Source organism: Misgurnus anguillicaudatus, chromosome 1, assembly GCF_027580225.2.
Source record: "Misgurnus anguillicaudatus chromosome 1, ASM2758022v2, whole genome shotgun sequence".
In the NCBI taxonomy this organism is placed as follows: domain Eukaryota; kingdom Metazoa; phylum Chordata; class Actinopteri; order Cypriniformes; family Cobitidae; genus Misgurnus; species Misgurnus anguillicaudatus.
In genome coordinates this window covers 2,618,052-2,640,417 of record NC_073337.2, presented here as the reverse complement: position 1 = coordinate 2,640,417, position 22,366 = coordinate 2,618,052, and the positions used below count along the sequence as shown (strand labels likewise).

The 22,366-nt window shown below is 37.3% G+C and overlaps 1 protein-coding gene across 1 annotated transcript in view; it reads right to left on the bottom strand.

Annotated features, from left to right (window-relative positions):
* Positions 1 to 5,323: 5,323 nt before the first annotated feature.
* Positions 5,324 to 22,366, bottom strand: part of adipor2 (adiponectin receptor 2) — a 30,861-nt gene continuing 13,818 nt past the window's right edge. Inside the window, exons 3-8 of the mRNA XM_055191257.2 lie at positions 13,691 to 13,840; positions 10,226 to 10,397; positions 9,189 to 9,375; positions 7,299 to 7,486; positions 6,872 to 7,065; positions 5,324 to 6,573 (exon numbers count right to left, since the gene is read on the bottom strand). Coding sequence (XP_055047232.1) covers positions 6,445 to 6,573; positions 6,872 to 7,065; positions 7,299 to 7,486; positions 9,189 to 9,375; positions 10,226 to 10,397; positions 13,691 to 13,840 — 1,020 coding nt within the window. The 3' untranslated portion in view covers positions 5,324 to 6,444. The remainder of the gene's footprint in view (positions 6,574 to 6,871; positions 7,066 to 7,298; positions 7,487 to 9,188; positions 9,376 to 10,225; positions 10,398 to 13,690; positions 13,841 to 22,366) is intronic.

Genomic DNA, 22,366 nt, shown 5'->3' with positions numbered 1-22,366 from the left:
TCCCCAGCCGGGATTCGAACTCCGATCGCCGACGGTACGTCTGACCCAACTACTACACACAGCACTAACCACTAGACCAGCGATCATGACGAGTGGATACGTAAGAAATGTCAATGCAACTGTATAAATGTAAGAGCACCACAAAAACTGATATTAGTCATATAATGATATTTATATATCTAAGGGGCTGTCCACACGGAGACGCGGATCACTGTATACGCATAAATTTGTTATCGTATTGGCGTTTCATCCACACGGATCCGGCGTTTTGGGAGACTGAATCCGCTATTTTTTGAAACCGGGTCCTAAAGTGGATAAATCTGAAACCGACACCCTTGCGGTTTCGTCTGTACAGCCAATCCGTATATTTTGTGAAGCGAAAACGTCATCACATCACGTGTCGGAAGCATCACACGTAACAGCAACAACAATAACGGCGGACTACGTGATTGTGTTCGTGCTACAGAAGCTACTAAAGCCTACTAGCTTTATTACAGCAAAATCTATTGCTTCTATGCAGTTGTGGTGACCAACAAGCGATAATGGACAACACCATACGTTGGTTATGCGCATGCTCAAAGTCTTCTTCTCCGTGTATAGTGTATATCTGTGGCAGAATTACAGCGCCCCATACTGGTCCGGCATATATACTACACCGCTTTCAGTCGGTTTCAGTGGTTTCGTGTTTACGGATTATTTTTTTAGAGCAAGGAAAAAAAATGATCGGATAGGGAATGCAGCGGCTTCGTGTGGATATAGCCTAAAATGACTGCAAAAAATAATAATTGCGCTCACATAAATGTAAGCGGATATGACAAAAAACACTCGGGGTCTCAAAATCCTCTCGGGACATAAATTTAACTTTCTACAAATGAATGCAACATCATCATCTACAAGATTCTCTATAAAAGTACATGACATTTTAGTCACTAAGACCATCTATGCACCTAAGTATATCATATTAGCTTTACAAGTCATTTCAATTTACTGTTTTAATTTTTTTTAGTTGAAAGTTTAGTGTAATATTTAAAAATATAAAGTCGTAAGTTAAAATGGTTTGCACTGGCAATTTAATTATAACTTAAAGACAGCTAAAAAATTTTTTACAGTGTACATGATAAAAATGTGCACAATGAATGAATGTACTAAAGCAACTAACAAGATTAAACACGGCTACTCCTTTAAAAATGGGGAGGAGACCACAAGAAACTCAGAGTTTACAGGATAAAACCTGCTCCCGACCAGGTTAGGTTCAGAGAGTATGTTACTCCGGAAACAGACTCTGAGTATAAGTTACCTCTCCTTCTGAAACAGGCTTGACTTACCCCGCTGTCTCAGGTTTAACCTACCTCCCTTTTTGAAACGGAAAACTCAGAGTTTCCCTTATTTCAGGGTTAACAAACTCAGAGTTTTCACTTAACCACCTTTCTGAAACGGGCCCCAGGAAAAGGAGTCTGAGTTCAAGATGTCACCTGAAGCAAGTGTCCTGGAATTGGGAAGGTTTTGGCATGTGCAGTGAAAGCCAGTTGCATTGACAAGAAAAACCCTGTGGGTGCTCACTGAACCACCTACACCTACCTTTTTACAGACTGTGCTTAAACACTGCACCACCGGTTTTGGGTGTCAGTGCTGATACCTCTGAGCCACTGGGTATGTGGCAGTTCTTGCGCTGTAATTTTATATTTTTTCCAATCTAGACGGCATAAGACATGTCACAAAACACTTATGGTGTGATAGCCGGAGCTTGGATCCTGTTATACCACTGAGATACTGGATCCCACATGCAGGTTTTACTTCTGCTTTTTAATACTTGTAATGCAGAGAAAATGTCAGAGAGAATTCAAAGCTCTACAACAGGGACTTGAACCCAGGACCACCTGATCAAGTTTATGTGTTCACACCACTGGACCACCGGTTTGGTGATGTGTTTGTGGCTTCTTCAGGAACTTTTGTTTAAAACGACAAATGAACTTTTAAAGAACCCAGATTTTCAAATAAAGGAAATTAGAGCTCAACCCCAGAACCACCAAACTTTCAGATGCAATTTCCCAAACAGGGCTTAAAACTAGTCCCAGACTAAATTTCATGTTTGAGCTGTCTCAACTAAAAACAGCTTGCACTAACCTATTTTTAAATATATCAGTGCCACTGATTTCTTACAAGATGCACAGTAGCAATGTGTTTTTGTAAGGTATGTCTGTAAAAACAACTTAAAGGGATAGTTCACTTAAAAATGAAAATTCATCATTTACTCTCATGTTCTTACAAACCTGTATGAGTTTTTTTTTTTTTTTTGATGATGAACACAAAAGAAGATATTTTGACAAATGATGGTAAACACAGAGTTGACGGTACCCATTGAACTACATCATATTTTTTATTCCTACTATGGAAGTCAATGGTCACTATATCTGCTGTGTGCTTACCATCATTTATTAAAATATCTTCTTTTGTGTTCATCAGAAAAAATAAAGTCATACAAGTTCAGTGTTTTGCTGAGCGTTCTGTTTAATATGATTAAAGATTTTATGTGATTATTAAACATTATAGCATGTATTTCAAGATGCTCAAGTGCTAAAGACACAGATTCAGCCCCTGCGCCACTGAAATGGCAGTTTTTTTGCTGATTTAATTTGATCTGATTAAAGAACCTTAAAAGGCACATGAACTAAGATTTTGACACAAAGCACAGTCCTCCCAATGAACCACAGACAGCAGTGCATTACAAGGATTTTTTAAATGTGAGTTTTCTTTAAAGAAGCTTAAAAACTTTCAAAAGAATTCTTCATGAAATGAATAATGTGTCTTTGATGTTAGTTATGATGTTGAATTAACCTTAAACACAGTGGGATTTGAACCAGACTTTTCACAATCAAGGCGTAGCGGCCTCAGAGGTTGAAGTCTACAGTGCTCCAGCATGAGGGTCAAAGTGCTTTGTTGAGTTTCGTGTACGAGGTTAAGGTTGCATCAGGTTCTTTATAATTGTAAAACTGGGGGATTATCAAGCATCCTCCGTATACATCATAAGATGCTTACAGTATAATGATCAGTCTGTATAAATGTACTGTGTGTATTGATGTACTCAGAATTATTTGAATGAATTTCTACGGGTGTCTTGGCACAAATCACAGCAATGACATTCATTTTGGCAAATGCTTTTATATAAAGTAATCCCAACCTACATTTTTTTTAGTATGTGTGTCCCCTATTAAATGCTCTGTTAGAAACACTTTTATGTGTATTACTGATATATTTGTGCTCTTTGGGAATTAAATGTGTGTCTTAAACTAGTTGAACACAACACTAAATGGAGTAAAGGGTTGAACACTTTCTCACTTGTCTTGGTTGAAACAAAGTTTTCCAAAAGCACAAACTCAGTGGCTCAGGGGTCAACCTTGTATTTGACTATTTTTTGTGTTTTGGTTTTACAGTTTTTTACAGACGCTAGGACACATTTCTCAATACTTAGGTCACTTTTGCAAAACTCTTCACACCGTGAGCACAACAGAAGTCTATGTGGGCTAAACTGAGGATCAATTATCATTGCTTTGGCACAAAATGTATTCAATGACTACATCTCTCAAATTTCAGGAATTCTGCCAAAACTCTTTGTACGTACAGGACAATTTGCACATGCTTACATACTGTTTTCAAAACTGTTAAACATGTGTTCAAAACAATAACATAATACAAAACTGAGTAAGACAGCAATTTGGTACATTTCTACAGTAATATTTTAATGAAATATATTTGAAATCTTAAAATTAAATGCTTTAACAACGATTGGCCAAATGGAGAAGACAGAGTAGATTAGCGTTACTATTGTATCTGTATCAGTGGATGGTGTGTATACAAATTCTTGTATTTTACAAAAAACTAAAAATAAACTACATAAAATATTGAAGAATTCTGCATCATGTCTAATTCCAGTAAGATATATTGCAGTGAATTATAAATAGAGATTTGTCCTTATTTTACACAAGAAAACATTGTATAATGATACATGTTGTTAGTGTTTTTAGGTCATTGTTTAATGGGTGACAAAGTGTGTTTGTTGGCTGTCAACCTTTGCTAGTGTTCTGGAAGAATGAGTTGATTTGAGACCTAAATAAAGTGTTTTAGTAGTTGTAGTGCATTTTGAATGTGAAATGAACTGCTTTGCCAAGCTGAAAGTTTGTTAGGAGAACTGTGTAAAAGGTTTTGCAAAAGTGACCTAGGTATTGAGAAATGTGTCCTAGCATCTGTAAAAAACTGTAAATCTAGTTTTGGTAATAAAAAAGTGTCCCTGGACCACAAAAACACTCATAAATTAATTGAAGTTACAGTTTTTCTTAGTCGCTTTGGTGCATTTCTCACATCACTATTTACATTTGCGCAACAATTAGTTCAACCTCCACAACATTTAGTCATTTGTGCACTTCATAGAAGTATTTTCTCATTCCTTCAAACAAATTGCAAATGCTTTTGGACATGCATCAATTGCTTTCATACAATTCTCTGCAGTTTTATAACATTATTATTTGCTTATGTCATGTCACTCAAAATGAACTATACTTGTAAATGCTGAATAGTCATTCCATATAAAACTAAAAGTCCTAATTTCATTGCTTGAGTCATTACATACAAAAATGTTGAACTACTTGTCAAAATAATTTTTAAAAAAAAATTTCTCCCAAAAATGGCTTCTAAAATGATCAATTTCTGAAATGATGTGGCCAGACAGAGACAAATGTCTGTATGGGCACGACTGAGAAAAACTGTAATACACCACCTGGGAGCCGAATAAATCAGCTTTTCATTGATGTATGGTTTCTTACAACTATAACAAAAATCAAAATATTGAGATTATCACCTTTAAAGTTGTCCAAATGAAGTCATTAGCAACTGCATCAACTCACAAAAATAAAGCTTTGATAGATTTACGATATATTCATCATTTTGACTCATACTATGTATTTTTGGCTTTTTCTACAAATATACCCGTGCTACTGAAGACTGGATCACAAATAGTCTCCATCAAAATCTCAAAGCCATCGTGCAATTTCAGTGGCTTAGAGGTATGAAGACTGATACTGCACTGATCTTGGGATCACCAAGTTTTTAAACCAAAGCAGAAGATAACAAAGTGTACATTTGAAAGACATGCTTTTATTTTACCACAGATGCTTAATTGACTTGTGATGGTCTGCTTTAAAACACCTTCAAATGTGATGAGCATAAATATGTTGTTCATCCTTATGTGGGACACCAAATACAAACCTGTATAGTACAGGTGATGGGATTGGGTTAGACAGGAACCTCCACAAAACACGACCACTTCAAGAAAGTTTTAAAATGATTTTTATTCATTTAAAAATGAAAATAAATACCAATGCATGTAAAAATCTCTTTAGAGAAAACATTGCCCTTGTTTAAATGTGGAATATTACAGCACATTCTAATGTTTATAAGAAAACTCCTTAATAAATTATATCACATACAGATGATGACACACAGGACGTCACACAACAAATGCATCCTTTACCTGTCAGATTATGATTTTGCGTACTTTAAAACAGCAAGTCTTTCATAAACGATTTTTTCCCAAACCAGGCAGAATCACATCTATTTAGATGAAGAAAACAAGAACAGACAAAAAATCTGAATAACAACCAGCCTTATGCATGTGTGTTTGAGTGAATGAGTGTAACGTGAAGGCCTTTGAAGTGCCTCCTCATCCGAATGCTCCTGATTTCTGTTCAGACTCCAGCTGGCTCCATCGGTTGTATGGCTTTCCAGTGTTTTACAGGTCAGAGTTCAGCTGGGTTTGGGACAATTGCAAACTGACGCATCTTTCTGCTGTATCAGAAACCAGGTCGGACAAAATCAACCCAGTCCACGACAACATGTAGGTCTTTTTAAACCTGGCTGTAATACTCTTTGCTACTGTGCCGGCCTCCGTAAAACAAAGTAACGATGTAATGATTTACTTAAAAAAACAAAAACATTTTATAACTTCTTTTCGTACAAATCTATATAACCCAAATTTAGAAATCTTATTTACATGAAAAACTTTAAAATGGCTAACTGCCCACCCCAAGAAACTTTTCCAATTTCATTTTAAAGACCGCGTGTGTGTGTTCTGTCTCATATCAAGAAAAAACAAACAGCAATAAAACAAAATCAAACCATCTCCAATTCCTAAAAGTATCACCTTAGGAAACACAAATTGTCATCCTGAACCTGTGTCAACATTATCCCATAATGCTTTTTATTTAAGGGGGGAAATAGAGAACAAAAGAAAAAGCTAAGGGGAAAATGAAGTTGGGAAACTTTGTCAGTCAAGCGCGGTCCTCACAGATGTACTCATCATGGGTAGGAAGGACACAGCTGTTGCCGACAGCAACAGTGAGAGGAACGTCGTCTCCCTCTAGTGGTGTGATTCAACACCACAGGACACGGATCTCACACGTCCCCCTCTTCCACACAGCCTCCTCCGACCGTGTAACGAAACTCCTGCAGGTTGGACACACCGTGAAAGTGCACGAAGGCCCCGGCCACCACTAAGATGTGGAACAGCTGGTGGGAGTGAAACTGGCAAGAGAAAACAAGGACTAGATTTAGGTCTCGATACAGAAAAAAGCTATTACATCATGATTTCTAATGCATTGACTTGTGTTGTGTTTACCAACGGCAACATCTGTTCCTTTAAATTTAGATGTTTTTTCTTTAATAATAGGTTAAGGTTTACCACCAGTAGCTCTTATTTACCACAAAAGTCATTTTGACTCATTCCTCACTTTGTTTCGAATGGGTTAGAGGCGGATACGGGGCACTACAGTTGCATCAAAGTAATAATCATCACATGCTTCTGTAAAAGGATGACACTCACCCAGATATCGCACTTGCCAGGAAAGAATCTCTCGGGGATCCGGGCGGCGTACAGGCAGGCTCCAGTAATGTACAGGACAGCCATGAGGAAAAGCCAACCCATCTGACCCATGGTGGTAGCCCTCAAAAATCCCTCTGTGATCATGAAGTGCAGCGTGGGAACGACTCCGCTGAGTCCCAGACCTACAAACACACCTGCGAAGGAGAAAATGGTTCATTGCTTAAAGGGTATAATTCATCCAAAAATAAAAACACGGTCATCATTTACTGTAAATGTCTTTGTTATGCTGAACACAAATGAAGATATTTTGCGTAATGTTTGTAAGCAAACCAATTTTGAGCACCATTGACTTTCATAGTATTTTGTTAGTAGCATGTTGACCTGTCGATATGACATTGCAGGGAAACACGTTCAGATGTGGTCTTACCGGCCCTGACTCCGCGGTACTGCGGCGTGGCGAAGAAATCACACTGAGACACGATGATGGCGGTGATCCCCAGTACACACACTACGATCAGGTAGATAAAACAAGGCTGAGGAGAGCAGTAGAAAGAGTAGTAGAGCCACGGCACAAAACTACCCATGATCAGGAACGCAATGCCTGAATAGTCCAGTCTGTAATAAGAAGGAAGAACAGAGAGATGCATTCATTTAATTACATCATGACAATAGCAGGTATGTCTTATATACAGCTGTGGATTTATCTACATGTATTGTGACCATTTCAGTGTATAGTTTTCTGTTGAATTCCAACAAAAACAAACCTGAGGAGTGACAAAGTTAATAATTCACATTATCTGATTTCACATATAACAGCTTTCTCCCAATATATTAATATACAGCATATTATGATAATGCTATCCAAATAATATGTGTAGAAGTAGCTTTCAATAAATATTTTTAAAATGCGTTAATAAATCGAACAACCCCTGCGACAGGGCTACACGTCCATAAGAGGTTTCTATGTTAATAAATCATTGCCACTTTGTTTCTACATTTAAAAGACAAAGCTGGCAATTCTGGCTATACTTTCGTTCTTTTAATAATTTCTTTATTTTATTTTATTTATAAATTACTCTGAGTTATCTGATTTAACTATTTGGCTTGTGTTTTGTTTCCGTACATATTTGTTCTGCACCTTGTTACTTCTGACCTTATTTTATTAATTTTTTTATTTATTATAAACATAAATTCTGATCTAATTTAAGTCATTTTTAATTGCTTTTCGTTTTAATGTTGCACTGTTGGGTGCTGGCGCATGCAATTTAGCCGAATGCACTAGGTGCTCTGCGTCTCATATTTAAGAGTTCATCAAACTAAACATAAAAAACAGATGTTTTTCGACGGGTGTAAGTTTTAAAATGTATTTAAAACAGGGTGGTTATTTTCTCAAAAGTTAAACTACAAAACAGGTAAGCCGTTTCTTTAAATTTCAGTGATGACACGGAAAATATCTGCACCGAACCTATATTTATGCCTGACACGACTGTCTTATGGTCGGTGTTCACTTTCAAATGATAGAAAAGAGATTCCTGAAATAAATAATATCATCAGTTGTTTCTGTATCTAAAGTGAATAGAGATGATCTATATGTAGTGTCTATAAAATCATTAATTTAAGAGTTTGTTTTGTTATAAATTAACATTTAATGAATTGTATATAAAGCTTAGTTTGTATCATTTACTGTAACAATCACAAATTATATTTATATATTGTTGTTATTTTGATCATGACTGCATTGACGCTCTAAATCTCCAAATAAAATAAAATCACTGAATTGTAGCCGGGGTTTCCAAGGCATTGTTTTTTTTTTAGGTTTAGTTATCAAAATGATTTTTGTTATATCTTTGCGTGATGTTCTGTAGATGGTGGCTTTAAAATGTTATGAGGAATGATTAAACAAATGTTTATGTTGCCTTACATTTTACCTTTAAAAAAAGAAACAACTTTCTGATAAAGTGACCAAAACTGTCTTTCAAGTGTTGAACGAAGACAAAATTGACGATGCATTTATATCTTGTGTGCTGCTTGTGAAAGAAAATATAAGGATCCAATTTGTTCCTGCTCTGGCCCCCTCCCAACCCATCATGCACACACACACACACACACACACACACACACACACACACACACACACACACGATTCGACTATCGGTTGACTATAGAAAGATTCGACAACTCTGATTCGAATATGTAAATCCTTAGTCGAGGACACCCATAATTCACATATAAACTAGTGTTAAGCACAATTGAATATTTTCTTGAATTGTGTAGTTCTCTTGGCTGTAATGCTAATAGTTTGTGATGTTTTTCTTACTTTGAGAAGACGCGTGACACCCCTTCAGAGTGGCAGTAGACCGTGTGGAAGAGCCAGGAGAAGGACAGGCAAAGAATGGCTCCCAAAAAAAACATGCCAATGACTATCTTCTCCTGGAACGGTGCCACAAATGTCATATTGGGTCTGAACATGTACACGATGCCCAAACAGAGAAAGAACAGGCAACCTGTAGACACAAAGAGTACACTGATTACATACATGTGTAATGTGTGTGTGTTAAATGAACTAATCTAACTCCAAATGTATATAGGGGTGTCACTATAAGGCGGCAGAGTTAACTATAAAGATTTTTTCCTATCCTGCTCTGTAAAATAAATCAATATGTGTGCTGTCGTCAAACATTATATATTCGTAATCTCGAATTTAGCTAGAAGCAAATCAAAGAGCTCAACAGATAATATTACACTATTATCAAATATCTGCTTTGTCTGTTATAGCTCAGCGATTAACTGGATTTTATTGGATCAATAGCTGCACAATACAGTCTCCTCTTACTAATCAATACCATTATATACAACATATTTGGTTTTGTATGTTCAGTGTGACCTAAGTTACACCTCTCCCTTTTTTTTTGTTCCGATGAACACGAAGAAAGATATTTTGAGGAATGTTTGTAACCTAACCGATCGTGAGCCCCATTCACTTTCATAGTAGGAAAAAAGAATACTATGGAAGTGAATGTTGCCTTTTAAACGGTTTGGTTAAAAACATTCCTCAAAATATCTTCCTTTGTGGTCATCAGAACAAAGACATATATATTTCACTTTATATTTTTGGGTGAACTATCCCTTTAAATTTCATGTTTTGTAAAGACTGCTCATATTTGTCCACTGGATGGCAGCACTTAACAAAAAATAAGGCAAATGTGGACATGTAAAACTTTTTCCCCTACTTTTTTTGGGACATGCTATATAAATAAAGTGTATAATTGTCAGTATATAAAACAGACATCTATAGCGTGTATGTGTTTAGATGGCAAATAAAAGCGATGTAATATATGGGTTTATTTGACGTACCCAGAAGATGGGTCCAAATGTTGCCCGTTTCCGTATGGATTCTGAAGATGCTCCTGAAACACGCTCTGAAGGAGGGCATGGGCGGCCTGTGTCCATGCAATAGGTAGTCATTATCCTTCAGCCAATCAGGAAGGACGTCATGAGGAATGACACGCCATCTGCCTTCCCACATCTAAAATAAACAAATTTAAATCGATCACATCAGTGTAAGTTCTCAACACAAACCCGGCGTTTTTGTAAAGATGACTGGTTGCTCTTTGACACGTTATTACACTGAGCTCAAGCCTACATAAGCAAAGACCTTTCATTACACTTAAGAAAGTAATTACACTGTACGAATGTGTGTGCGTGCATGCGTGCGTGTGAGTGAAAGAAAGCTGTGAAACTGTGTTGCCACAAGAGGTGCTACAGCATAAATTTTATAAACTGTATTATATTTGTTATCAAATATTTTTATTAATAATACATTATTTTGTTTTATATTTATTTAACAACTTTCAAGTTTTATCAAGCTACTCAAGTAAAAACATGTCTAATTTTCTGGCACAGAAATGTAAAAATAACTTTATACCCTAGGTCACCACAGTAACACAGACAATACCACAAAAACTTTGTAGAGCATGCAAGCAGCTAGTGTGTGTGGCCCAAGCATTTGTATCCATGTTTGAGTACATACATATCTGGCATTAGGGCGCACTCACATTAACCCCCAAAAGCCCAGTTTGACTAGTGTGATCGCTCCGTACCCAGTTTGGTTAATGGGGCCCTGGCCCGCTTGCAAAGGTGGGCTCGGGCGCGGTTCACTTTGGCTCAGGAGCGGGAACGTGCATTGTTATCGCAAATCCCGCCATAGCACGATTCAAAAGGAGAGACGTCAATTGCGGGACCACTCCCTTTCATTTGTCTTCATAGCAGGGTTACATGAATGTCTAAGTAGCACAAGCGACAAATCGACTAAGCAATATGATAGCAATTTCATCGTGCCCCAAATGACTACTGATACTCCAGCCAAATATCAAAATTACCCCATGATTTACTCGCCCTCAAGCAATCTGAGATACATGTCCATCATCTTTCAGACTTGCAGCACATTTGGAGTTATTTTAGTAAATCTCCTTGCTCTTCCAAGCTTTATAACTAGGACAGTCACGATTATGAAATTTGCCTGACGGTAAATTGTCTAATAAATTGTGACGATTAATTTGTTTTAGTTTAATTCTCTTATATATTTTTGTTGTTATTATAATTTTTTACCTGGGAGTAAATATTCATACACATAGCACATATTTAAAAGTAATTATTAAATGAACATATCTTTAAAAAACTGAAAGTTCTTCATAAGAAATAAACACGCTAAAGAATAACTGAAAATAAAAATACATTCTAAATAAACTATACCAGAACAGGCCTTAAATAGAAATCAATCCTACTAAGGTCATTTTAGTACTGGACCACATGTCTGTAGTGGCTGCAAAAAAATCAATTGCTGCAGCTCCCCCTTGTGTTTTTTAGAGAGATGTGCAATCATTGCGGTGATCTGAAATCATCACGATGAGGCCAAACGATTGCGAAGAGACAATTATTTAATCATTGTGACAGGCCAATTTATAACCCCAAAAAAGTGGATTCATCCTTCACAGAAGTAATCCATACGGCTCCAAGGGGTTAAAAAAGGTCTTCTGCAGAAAATTGACGTGATTCACACGATTCACGAGAGAGTTTTTGCGTAGTGAGCGTTAAGTCCAAGATGGGGTTGTTACCTTATTATAGGTAATAAAGTTTGAAATAAAACTGCATCAATTTCCCAAAAGAAGACCTTTATTAACCCCTTGGAGTCGTGTGGACCACTGCTGTGAAGGATGAATGCACTTTTTTGGGCTTTTAAGCCAGAAGTTGTTCCCTGATCGCCGTTTTCTACAGTTATAAGCATGGAAAAGCAAGGACATTTAAAAATACAAATTCTTCAAAACAATCGCATCCTAAAGACAAAAGTGTGCTCGGGCTCAGATCGGTCAAAGTACAATGTGAGTGTGTGCTTCTGGGGGAGTAGGGAGGGGGGGCAATCATGCTCGGGCACAGTTTGGTCAGGTTAGGTATAATATGAGTGCACCCTTAGTCTAAAAAGAAAGCTGCTTAAGGTTTACATTTTATTATATTAAACAGAAATCACGTTTATGTCCTAAAGTACCCAAAAGCATTTTTTTCAGTTTTAAACGTGTAGAAATATTTAATGGGAGATTAAAACCACATCTGGACTTTTTGTAACATGGTCACAAAACTACACTCTAAGAAAGGATGTGTACATTTTTTCTATTTAACACACTATGTGTTGATCTCCTGTTCAAATAAATAAAAGGGACAACACAGGATGTGTTGTTCCAATAACAACACAGACATTAAATGTGTTGTCCTGAACTAGACACAAAATGTGTTGTTTTAACACAACCGTTTTAAGAGTGTAGGTTGCCCAATTCCTCTAAACCAGTTGTGGTCACATTACTAAGAAGCAGATGACTCAGTGTGGTTTTCATCAGAAACACAGTCATACCAGTTACACCTGTGACTGCGCTGTTTTCATTGTCTACAGGCAGGCCAAAGAGATGTCACTAGGACCGAGAGAAGCACATGTAAGAGGATTCTTGGCTACATCAAGGCATGCCTTTAAATAAATAAATAAATACATAACAAGGAAACTAGGTCAGGTTATTCGATTGGCTCAATGTCAAAGCGTGCCTTTCGCTCGTCCCTCAAGATATGTGTTTTCAAAGTGCGCTTTCCTAGAAGTGCACCTTTTAAGACGCCGTACCTGAGTGCTGATATTGAATGGCACTGATTGGATCTGGTGCTCTGTTTGCTCTCCGACACAGAGAGCTTTGCTTGCTTCCCAGAGGGAGAGAAAACTGGGAAGAAAGAGCCATTAACGGAAGAGAGTCGAGAAAGCCAAAAGATCTTGAGCTGGTTTATAATGCACAGCATCAAAACACATGGCATGCTACAATCAGGCAGTCTTCTAGGAGGACTTCCTCTTTTTCCTGCAATGTGGCAGACGCTCAAGATGGGTGTCTGGTTTGGCAGGGTTGTGAAGGATGTTTTTTGTATTCTAGGGCACGGTCTCGAAAAGGCAGCTGTGAGCACTCGACCGAGGCACAGCAGGTACACTGATGTTACTTAAAGCGTATGGGACTGCATTTATTCTTACTGTAGGACCCTAAACATATACAGTGTGAATCTCGATATCGCATCTGTGTTTGTGGAGAACGAGGTCTTGGCTGTGAAATAATATATGTCCTTGTCTGTGAAGTCTAATTGAGATTTGAAGTATTGACTGAGTAAAGTCAAATCATTCATTTCTACCTTACTTGGTCAATATCAAGGTTATAATTGACTAAATGTTCTTTATATGAACAGTATGCTTATACGTAGAAAACAATAAATCACAAAAAAGACATTTAGCGGAGTTTTTACCTTGTGCACAAACTCCTCCATTCTCTCCATGGCATGGTGTGCTTGTAGCAGAAGACCTTCATCAGAGCTCTTCACTTCCTCCTCTTCTTCCTCGTCTCTGTCTGACGTCTCCTCTCTCTCTTCATGTACCGTTTTCCTCATTGTAAGGCACTGAGAACACACAAATACAGATTTTAGGGTTAGTGACATTTTCTTTTATACATTTTCATACCAAGCAAGGCTTAAAAATAAAGATGTTTATCAGGTGACCCAGTTGAATAAGACGTCTTGATTTAACTTTGACCTGCAAAGTTTTTACTACACAAATTAAAAGTACACATTTGTGAGCATGCATTTTTATATGCGTCACAAAAAAATAATCGTTTGTTTTTCACTAGGGCTGGGTATCGATTCAGATGTTCCAGATCGATTCGATTTCGATTCACAAGCTATCAAATCGATTCGATTTCGGTTCTCTATTCAATTCCGATTCTCAGGCTGATTTTTATACTCGATTTTCGACTCAACTCAATGGATATATATTATATTATATTATATTAGAATAAAGACTGAATGAATGAATGACATGCTCGCCTCTCGCTCCTTGGTAACATCGTGCAAGGGGAAAAAAAGGGTGATATCTAGTGGAGAAGAATAGTAATTAGATTAACGTTAATCTTACGTTCAATGTTTGTGGGGAAAAATATGGGGGGGAAATCGATTCGTGGGCTTTAAGAATCGATTTTGAATCGACCATGCAAAAAAAACACACAGATTAACCGAAAGGGGGAGAAAAATTGTATTGATACAGCTAACTACCGAGCTACATATTTTCAAGATAGTGTATATCTATATTTCAATCTCTAGTATTGATATAAAAAAATAATAATCCCTCTGTGCATCAAACAACCTCCTCCGCCACTGCTGTAGTTATTGCTGTCCAGTTGTCTGTCATATACGGCCATTCGGCCAATGTCAGTGAGAAAAACGCCTGCAGCTTTCAAAGCCGACATGTGGAAGCACTTGGCTTTAAAAAACTTTTTATTTTTAATTCAGCTCTATTTTTCTATTTTTTTACATTTTTGATAAATAAAAGAAAAAAGTATTGCAATGTACCGCAACCTGCAACGTATTGTATTGTATCGTGACACATTGTATCATGATATGTATCATATCGTGAGGCCCTTGCCAATACCCAGACCTAATAATATGTATCTATAATGTAATTTTGCGCTTTAATTTTTAACCAACCCTGTCTGATGCATCAAAGACCATTCTTTCAAATCATCTCGCAATTTCCCAGCTATTTAAAAATAACACAATCTGAAGCACCGTTTGATACATCACAGAATGTCCGTACTAGTTTGTCAGAATGACAAGTCTGTGTTAAAAAGGTCCTGTATAATTACACTAATTAAACATCGCGTCCTCCAGACACCAATAAGACTCATTTCCAAAGGGGCGTTTTCACACGATGTGCTGTTCGAAAACAGGTGGATCGAACTCAAACAAACAGAACGCAGAGGAAACACAAACAGGACAGGAAGCGAGTATAAACCAACAATTAAAGAAACAGCACAGCCCTTTAATACTGACAGATGTGCTAAATAACCTAAACACCAGTTACTTTTTATTACACAAAAAACACTATTGTTAAGACGTGGTGAAATGATGTGCACAGGTGTCATACTATAAAGGACAGATTTTTACCATGCCGAGTTTATAACCGTACATAGTTCAAGTGATGTTTTATCATCCGGATGGATCTAATTTACCAGTATAACCCAATACACTGCCGTAGGCTACCTGGTGTCACATTTATATGTACACACTTAGAAGGTCATTTAAGTCTCTTCTCAGACACATACACTCAATTTCATTAATACTGTATTGATTTATATGACCTTGCTGATGGCATGTTCTCAACACTTTGTGTGTTAAAGGCAAAACCCTGCTGACTCAATTTTCTCTTTTTCTGCACAGCGTGTGCTTGTACAAACATTCAGTGCTGTGTGTGGAGGACATAAAGCCCCAATACTTTTATATACGCTCAACTATCAAACACCCACAGGGTACGTGTGTATGAAGTACACGCCGTCTCTCAGGTCTCGTCATGCACGTAGCCTTTCCCAGGACAACCTGTATTGAATAAATAGTAAGTCAGCTTTGCCTTGTAGCAAATCTGGGGCAGGAGAAGGTGTCCCAAACTGCAGTGGCTGATAGAGATATTAGGAAACAGCCAATGATACAAAGGGTGAGGTACTGTTGAGGCTAACAAGCCTATCGTAAGCAGATCAGACTCAGGTGTCTTCTTAATCGTTGCTGACGTGTGGTACTAATGCCTACTAGCCTTGTAAATGGTCTCGTCCCTTTTTTTCTGCTGACACAAAGAACACAAACAGCTGGAGGGTATCCTCCTGACTACGGCACTAGATGACCTTCAAAGCGTCAATACCAGTAAACAACCAGTAGAGGTCCAACTGCATCAAGCTCAGCTCCATTTAAAACAGCACAGATGACAGATGAAGTAAGATTCAACATCTGAAACTATTTATTCACTTTGCTTTTAGGTCTAGTCAATGCAACACAGACACGCACATACAAAACTCAATGTTCATCTGTGTAATTTTGCTTTAACCCTGCAGTGCTTGGCGGCGGTGCCATAAATAGACGCGCTTCAATGATTTCTAAACTTATTCAGTTTTGTATTTAGTCCTACAACTAAATGTTCCCCTTTTAACTATTTAAGTAGTGCTTGTCCATGCAGAACTCATAGCCACAATGAGAGGGTACAGTGGGTGGTCACCAAGGCATGATTATGGCTCATATACATTCATCTATGGGTCAAAAATCATTTGAAAGTCATACAAAGTGACCTCCGCTTAAGGTTTGAAATAAGTTGCAACAGTTTTATACTTGAGGGGTTTTTTGCACAAAGAAATAAACTAGGGATGGGATAAGAAATGCTGATACACACTAATAATACTTATCCGATAACGATCCTAAATTGCACAGCCGATATTATGCACACCTATTTCATGTACTACGGCTTTTGATCAGTAGGAAGTCCTTATCAATTTAAACACTCATTGCAACACTCATCAAACATAATCATTACACATAATCTTTATCATCATGAAAATACCTGAAAATGTTTGAAGAACAGCAATATAAATACATGCTTATGCCATTTTCTGGAGATGCGTGTGTAAATGGTTCTTCGTCTGCAGCACATATTTAGTTTGTGCTCAAGAGCGCCCTCTGGCTTTTAGATGTAGCAGCATTCACCGTAATACATTAACTTGATTTAACTGCCCAAAAATAAAATAAACTATGAAGATCAGACAAATAAACAGTAAAACTAAGTTCTAGATGGCTATTGTACACATTTAGGCAGTGTGAATGAGACAAACCAATACACTCTGGCATACAATGTATTTTCACCCGACGTACTATTTCTCTCAACTAAAACCTGAGACACTGCTGGACCAAGTAGTTTTTTACACACAGACAAACAGAGACGTGTCTCTCTCTTGGTGTCAGAATGATGAAGAGAGCAAACTGAACATGGATCTATAATTCAAGAATAATTCACATCCCATACCTGATAGCACTCCATAAGCGTAATCTCTCTGATGTGTTCATATTAATTGCTCCATCTATAAGTCCTTCACCCAAACGCTTTCATAAATGTGTGTATGGAAAAAAGCATTTCTTCAGTGATACTTGACACCAACGATAAAGTTCTTACTGGATGTAAAATGACTATAAATCCACTAATGACTGAACTGGGATCAGTACACACTCCCAAAGCAAGCGTGTGTCTATGAGGGAGCGATGAATCATCATCTCAGTCATTGTGTAAAGCTGTTTTGAGCACATGTTGTAGTTAATTCTCCACTTACTTCAAGTATGCTTAAAAGGGCAGGGCCTGAAATAATATGACATGTGAGCAATGCTCCCTCTGTGCTGCACACTACAGCTATTGCTACTAGCTGTGACAGGAATAAAGATTCATTTCAATACATGAACAAAGTCGAACATTTTCTTGAACCACAGCTCAATTCATTATCATTAGTTTAGCTGAAGGAACATCTGACTGTGCATTGATTTTTTTCAGAGGGATGGAGCCAAGAGACATCCAGGGTGCAAATATCAGGACCGCAAAACACTGCTGTCTTGTAAACAAACAGCCAAAGTGCATAACAACTTTCTTGGTTTCGGCTGAAGTCTTGCAACTTAAAAACTTAAAAGTATCTTAGGAAAAGAATAACAATGATGTACATTGTACATCAGATCAGGGCTCGCAAAATTTCAAAATCCCTACAAGCCCTTCGGGCAGGTACTTTTCAATTTTTGATAGCCCGAAATGAATAAAAGTAGCCTGAATATTAATATTAATATAGAATATTAATAAATCCTGGATTTCCATGCAAGCCAACTGTTTCTGCCCATCTCCACACTTGGATGTAATCACCATTTAATAGTGATTTAATGGATCACAAGAATCACAGTTTGGATCCTGTAATGTTTTTCCAGTCACAGACTAAAAATTGGGGCCACTGTCGCTTTAAGAGCTAGTTCTGCATGAAGCCACAAAGAGCCTAATGTCACAAATCAGATTTCTTCCTCAATTATGTTTACTTAAAGCCATTAATGATTGTTTGTTTGTTTTTACAATACATGCCGAGATTGCTTTGTGTGTGCGGTAAAGACACGAGAGTGAACTGAATTTTGTGTGCGCGTTGTCAAAAATTTTACTCTTTGTGTGCGAGCTTTTGGATGTAGCTTGCCAGTACAGAAATACTCAATCCATACCTCTAATGTTGGGGTTATATTTTCTCATAGCGAACCTTGACAATCACATTTGATTTACCGTATTTTTCGGACTATAAGCTGTGTTTTTTTTCATAACTTGGATAGTGCTGCTTCTTATAGTCAGGTGCGCCTTGTAAGTCAGTATGAATTAAATTTTGACATTTATGAGACCCGCGAGAGTCCGCCATATGCTGCTTCTGTATTTATGTAATTCAATGGATTCAGTAATGTGGAATGACGAGTATGCGAACTTCATGCTAGTTGGCTTGTTCGGTTAATTTAGCCTATTCAACCTTCCAGGTAAGTTCTGTATGTTATGGTTTATCGTTTAAATAACTGATAATATTACTTTAACGTACGGACATCTATTCAGCCTGCTGTTCTGTCTGCTATTGTTTAGTTCAATAACTTGCCTTTCCAGATTAAATGTCTGTTCTTCGGCTTGGATATTGCAAAATAATTTTCTGAATAAACGCGACGTATAGTCAACTGTGACTTATATATGTTATTTCGTCTTAATGACGCATTTTTGAATGATGCGGCTTATACTCGAGTGCGGCTTATAGGTATGAGCATGAATATGAAACAAGGGGGAATATTGCATGTGAGCACACGCTCAGCAATGGCTGACATCTAAAGTGACCAGATAGAAAAACATGAAAACAGAAAAATGTTTTAGGGTGTGTTTGTTTTGCTTTTAACACATCCTGCAAACATGCAGATGTACACATCTTCTTAATTCACGAGATTAGTCTCTAACCGAATTGTGCACTATAAACAACGTGAGCAACATAGCCACACAAAATGAACTGTAGAGTCGGTTGCGTAGTCAGAGAGATTTAAAAAATATTAAAATGCTTCTAAAGTAAATGAGATGTGTGATGTAATTACTCAATGTGTGCACTGATTGGCTGGATGTAATGACCCTTTCGAGACAATCATGAACCATAATCACTTCTTTCCAGGAGAAAAAAGCAATTGCTTATCTTCAGGGGACACAGCTGGGACAGCTTGTACATTTCTGTGTAAAGGACGGACATAATGTACACACAAAGTGTCATCTAACCATCACATAAAACGACTGTATGTTTGTAGACCATTATGCAGAAATAAAACGGCACGTTTTGTTCAAAACAAATGCTCTACTGTAATGTTGTATTGAAGTACTTCTACTCTTCGATTTGTTCAGCCAAGCTCAACCAATATGCAGCCGGTGTGATTTTCTGGCTTTAGCATGACTCATCTGTAATGCCCCAGCCACCTGCTACCCAACAATACTGCCAGCATCTTTAAAGCTTTGTTTCAGTGATGCTTTTCCTTGTACAGAAGACTACAGAAGAACACATGTGTTACATTCTGCCGGTTAAGAAAAAAACTTGTAAGAGATTTCACCAAGGTTAGGCCACAGTGCCTCTTATACCTCATCAATCAACATAGTATCACATGTGGTGGTACACAACTTGGCAACACAACAAACTTCCTAAATAAAAAGCCCACTGCTGATTGGCAAATATTTACAGCATGACTACTGGCACGTCACAAGGATTACAAGCACAGAACAATCTAGGATAACTTTAAATGACCTGATGAGAAATTTCGAGAGACACGTGTTCAGTGATAGATAAAAGCGATGAGGTTTGGCAAGGCAGCATGGGTTTGGTAGGGATACAATCCTGCGCACCTCAATTCCTGGAATGCTGGGTACATCCCGTTGCTGGCCTCTGGAATAACATGCCTACTGCAGGAGAGACATGCGTGTACTTCAGAGGGAAACAGCCTGTGTCTCAGATCTCTGCCAGAACATTCAGATCTTAGTAAATGTACTGTCTGATTAAACAGTAAGCAGATGCCAAATTTTTTTAACGCACCTCAGGATCCTTGACAGGGCGTTTATGCACTGTTGTTTTTTAAACCCCACTACCTAGTAAGTCAAATATTTGGCAAAGTTTACCAGGTAAATGTTTAGGAATGTTCGATTCACTGTACTTGGAAAATATCTGATAATGTGTACCTATAGGGTTTGCGATTGTGCAACAGTACAGGACTGAGAGGAGATGAGGAAACATTATGAAAACTGTCTTAACCCCTCAAATGCCTTGCAAAACAACATTTTTGGCAATGGTTCATAAGAGCAAACTACAATCCAGTCGAGCGGGTTTGGCCCTTAGTTTTTTCCATACGGTCGCATTTAATTTAGGCTACCACAGAACAACATGACATCATTGGGTGGAGAGAGAACAATATGTTCTCTCTGTAAATATGCCCTGCTTTTCATTAGGTTATATGTTATAATTTCCCTGGCAAATATTAGAGATGAGCCAATCTTAGTGCAACAAAGGTTACCTGATATACACTGATCATGTGATAGTAAGCTCTGTGTTTATTCAGGCAGTGTACACACAAATGTACAACCACTCACATTCATATGCTACCTATTGCATCACTTACTGACCTACTGTTTGGCCATTTCTGCATACTTGCTATACATGCAAGCCACATGAAAAAAGCACAGAGCTGGGAGACCATGCAATTATTTTATTAAAGCCACGATGTTGTTTCAAACCCATATGAATGACCATATTTCACCTTTCTTTCATAGAAAAAACATTAGTACTCAATTACAAAGTTTTTCAATATTTCCCCTTCTTCCTTTTGGTCCTCTCCTTTCTACAGTAAACATCACATGTTCAGTCCTACCAGCCCAGTTTCTTGCTCAATCGGGAAATGACCTTTGTACAGAATAACCTCATCACAAATCTGCCTCATGCATGTGACATCTCTCAATCGTTCATATATGCATACTGTATACTCTTATCACAGACCTTCGTGCAACCTTTATACAACATTGCGCAATGACTATCGCATACAAATTATCGCGCATCTCTACTTCTAAGACATAAGTCATGGTAACGGAGTTACAAATGTTTCTATTGTTAAATTAAGATTTAATTCTATAAATTGTTAATCAAAAATATATGAAATAATACAAGTATAATCTATTCATTAGTAATAGTGTGTTTTGAAATGTTTTTGTTAGGAAATATTATTTTTATCACTAATAATAATAATAATAATAATAATAATAATAATAATAATAATAATAATAATAATAATAATAATAATGACATAAATAATAACACAAATTATTTTCCATTATTTTTATTAGTGCATTTCACTAATTAGCTCATCCACCTGGCTGCAGAGTTTTGCTATTTATTATAATCATTTGGATTCAATCAACTAATAAACGAGAATTCCACAAAACCTGGCATGCACCCTGAGGATATCAGCATGACCATGCACATCAAATATGGTGCCGTTCAGAACATCATTTTGTGACTTGTTTGTAACTCCGTTACCAATATGGTAACAGAGTTACACATTTTAACCTGAGAATAGCTCCAATATTTGGATGAAATATTTCAAATGAAATATACTAAATGAAGTGTCCTACCGTGGTGCTTTTTTGGGAATTATTTTTAGTTTTGACTTAATGCCATTGAGGGAGGGGGGATAACTTAATTTTTTTGGTAACAGAGTTACGGTAATGGAGTTACAGAACAGCACAAGTTTCCTAAAACCCCTTTAGGTATATTTTTTCTTCATTTCCATGTCAAAACCATATCAAGGGAAATATGTACCACATGACCAAGTAATTGTGGACCTGACACATTATCTTCAGAATGCTGTAACCTTTGATCTAGGGCACATAGAAACAAACTTTAACCTTTTTTGTAAACTTTAAGTTATTGGTAATCATACCAGATGTGTTTTATTGTTTAAAGTTTTATTTTTTACCCTAGATGTTAACAGGCACGTGATCTTCCCCAGAGATGCTTCTTTGCTGAAGTTAAGATAGGGAAAGTTTAGAGCACCCAT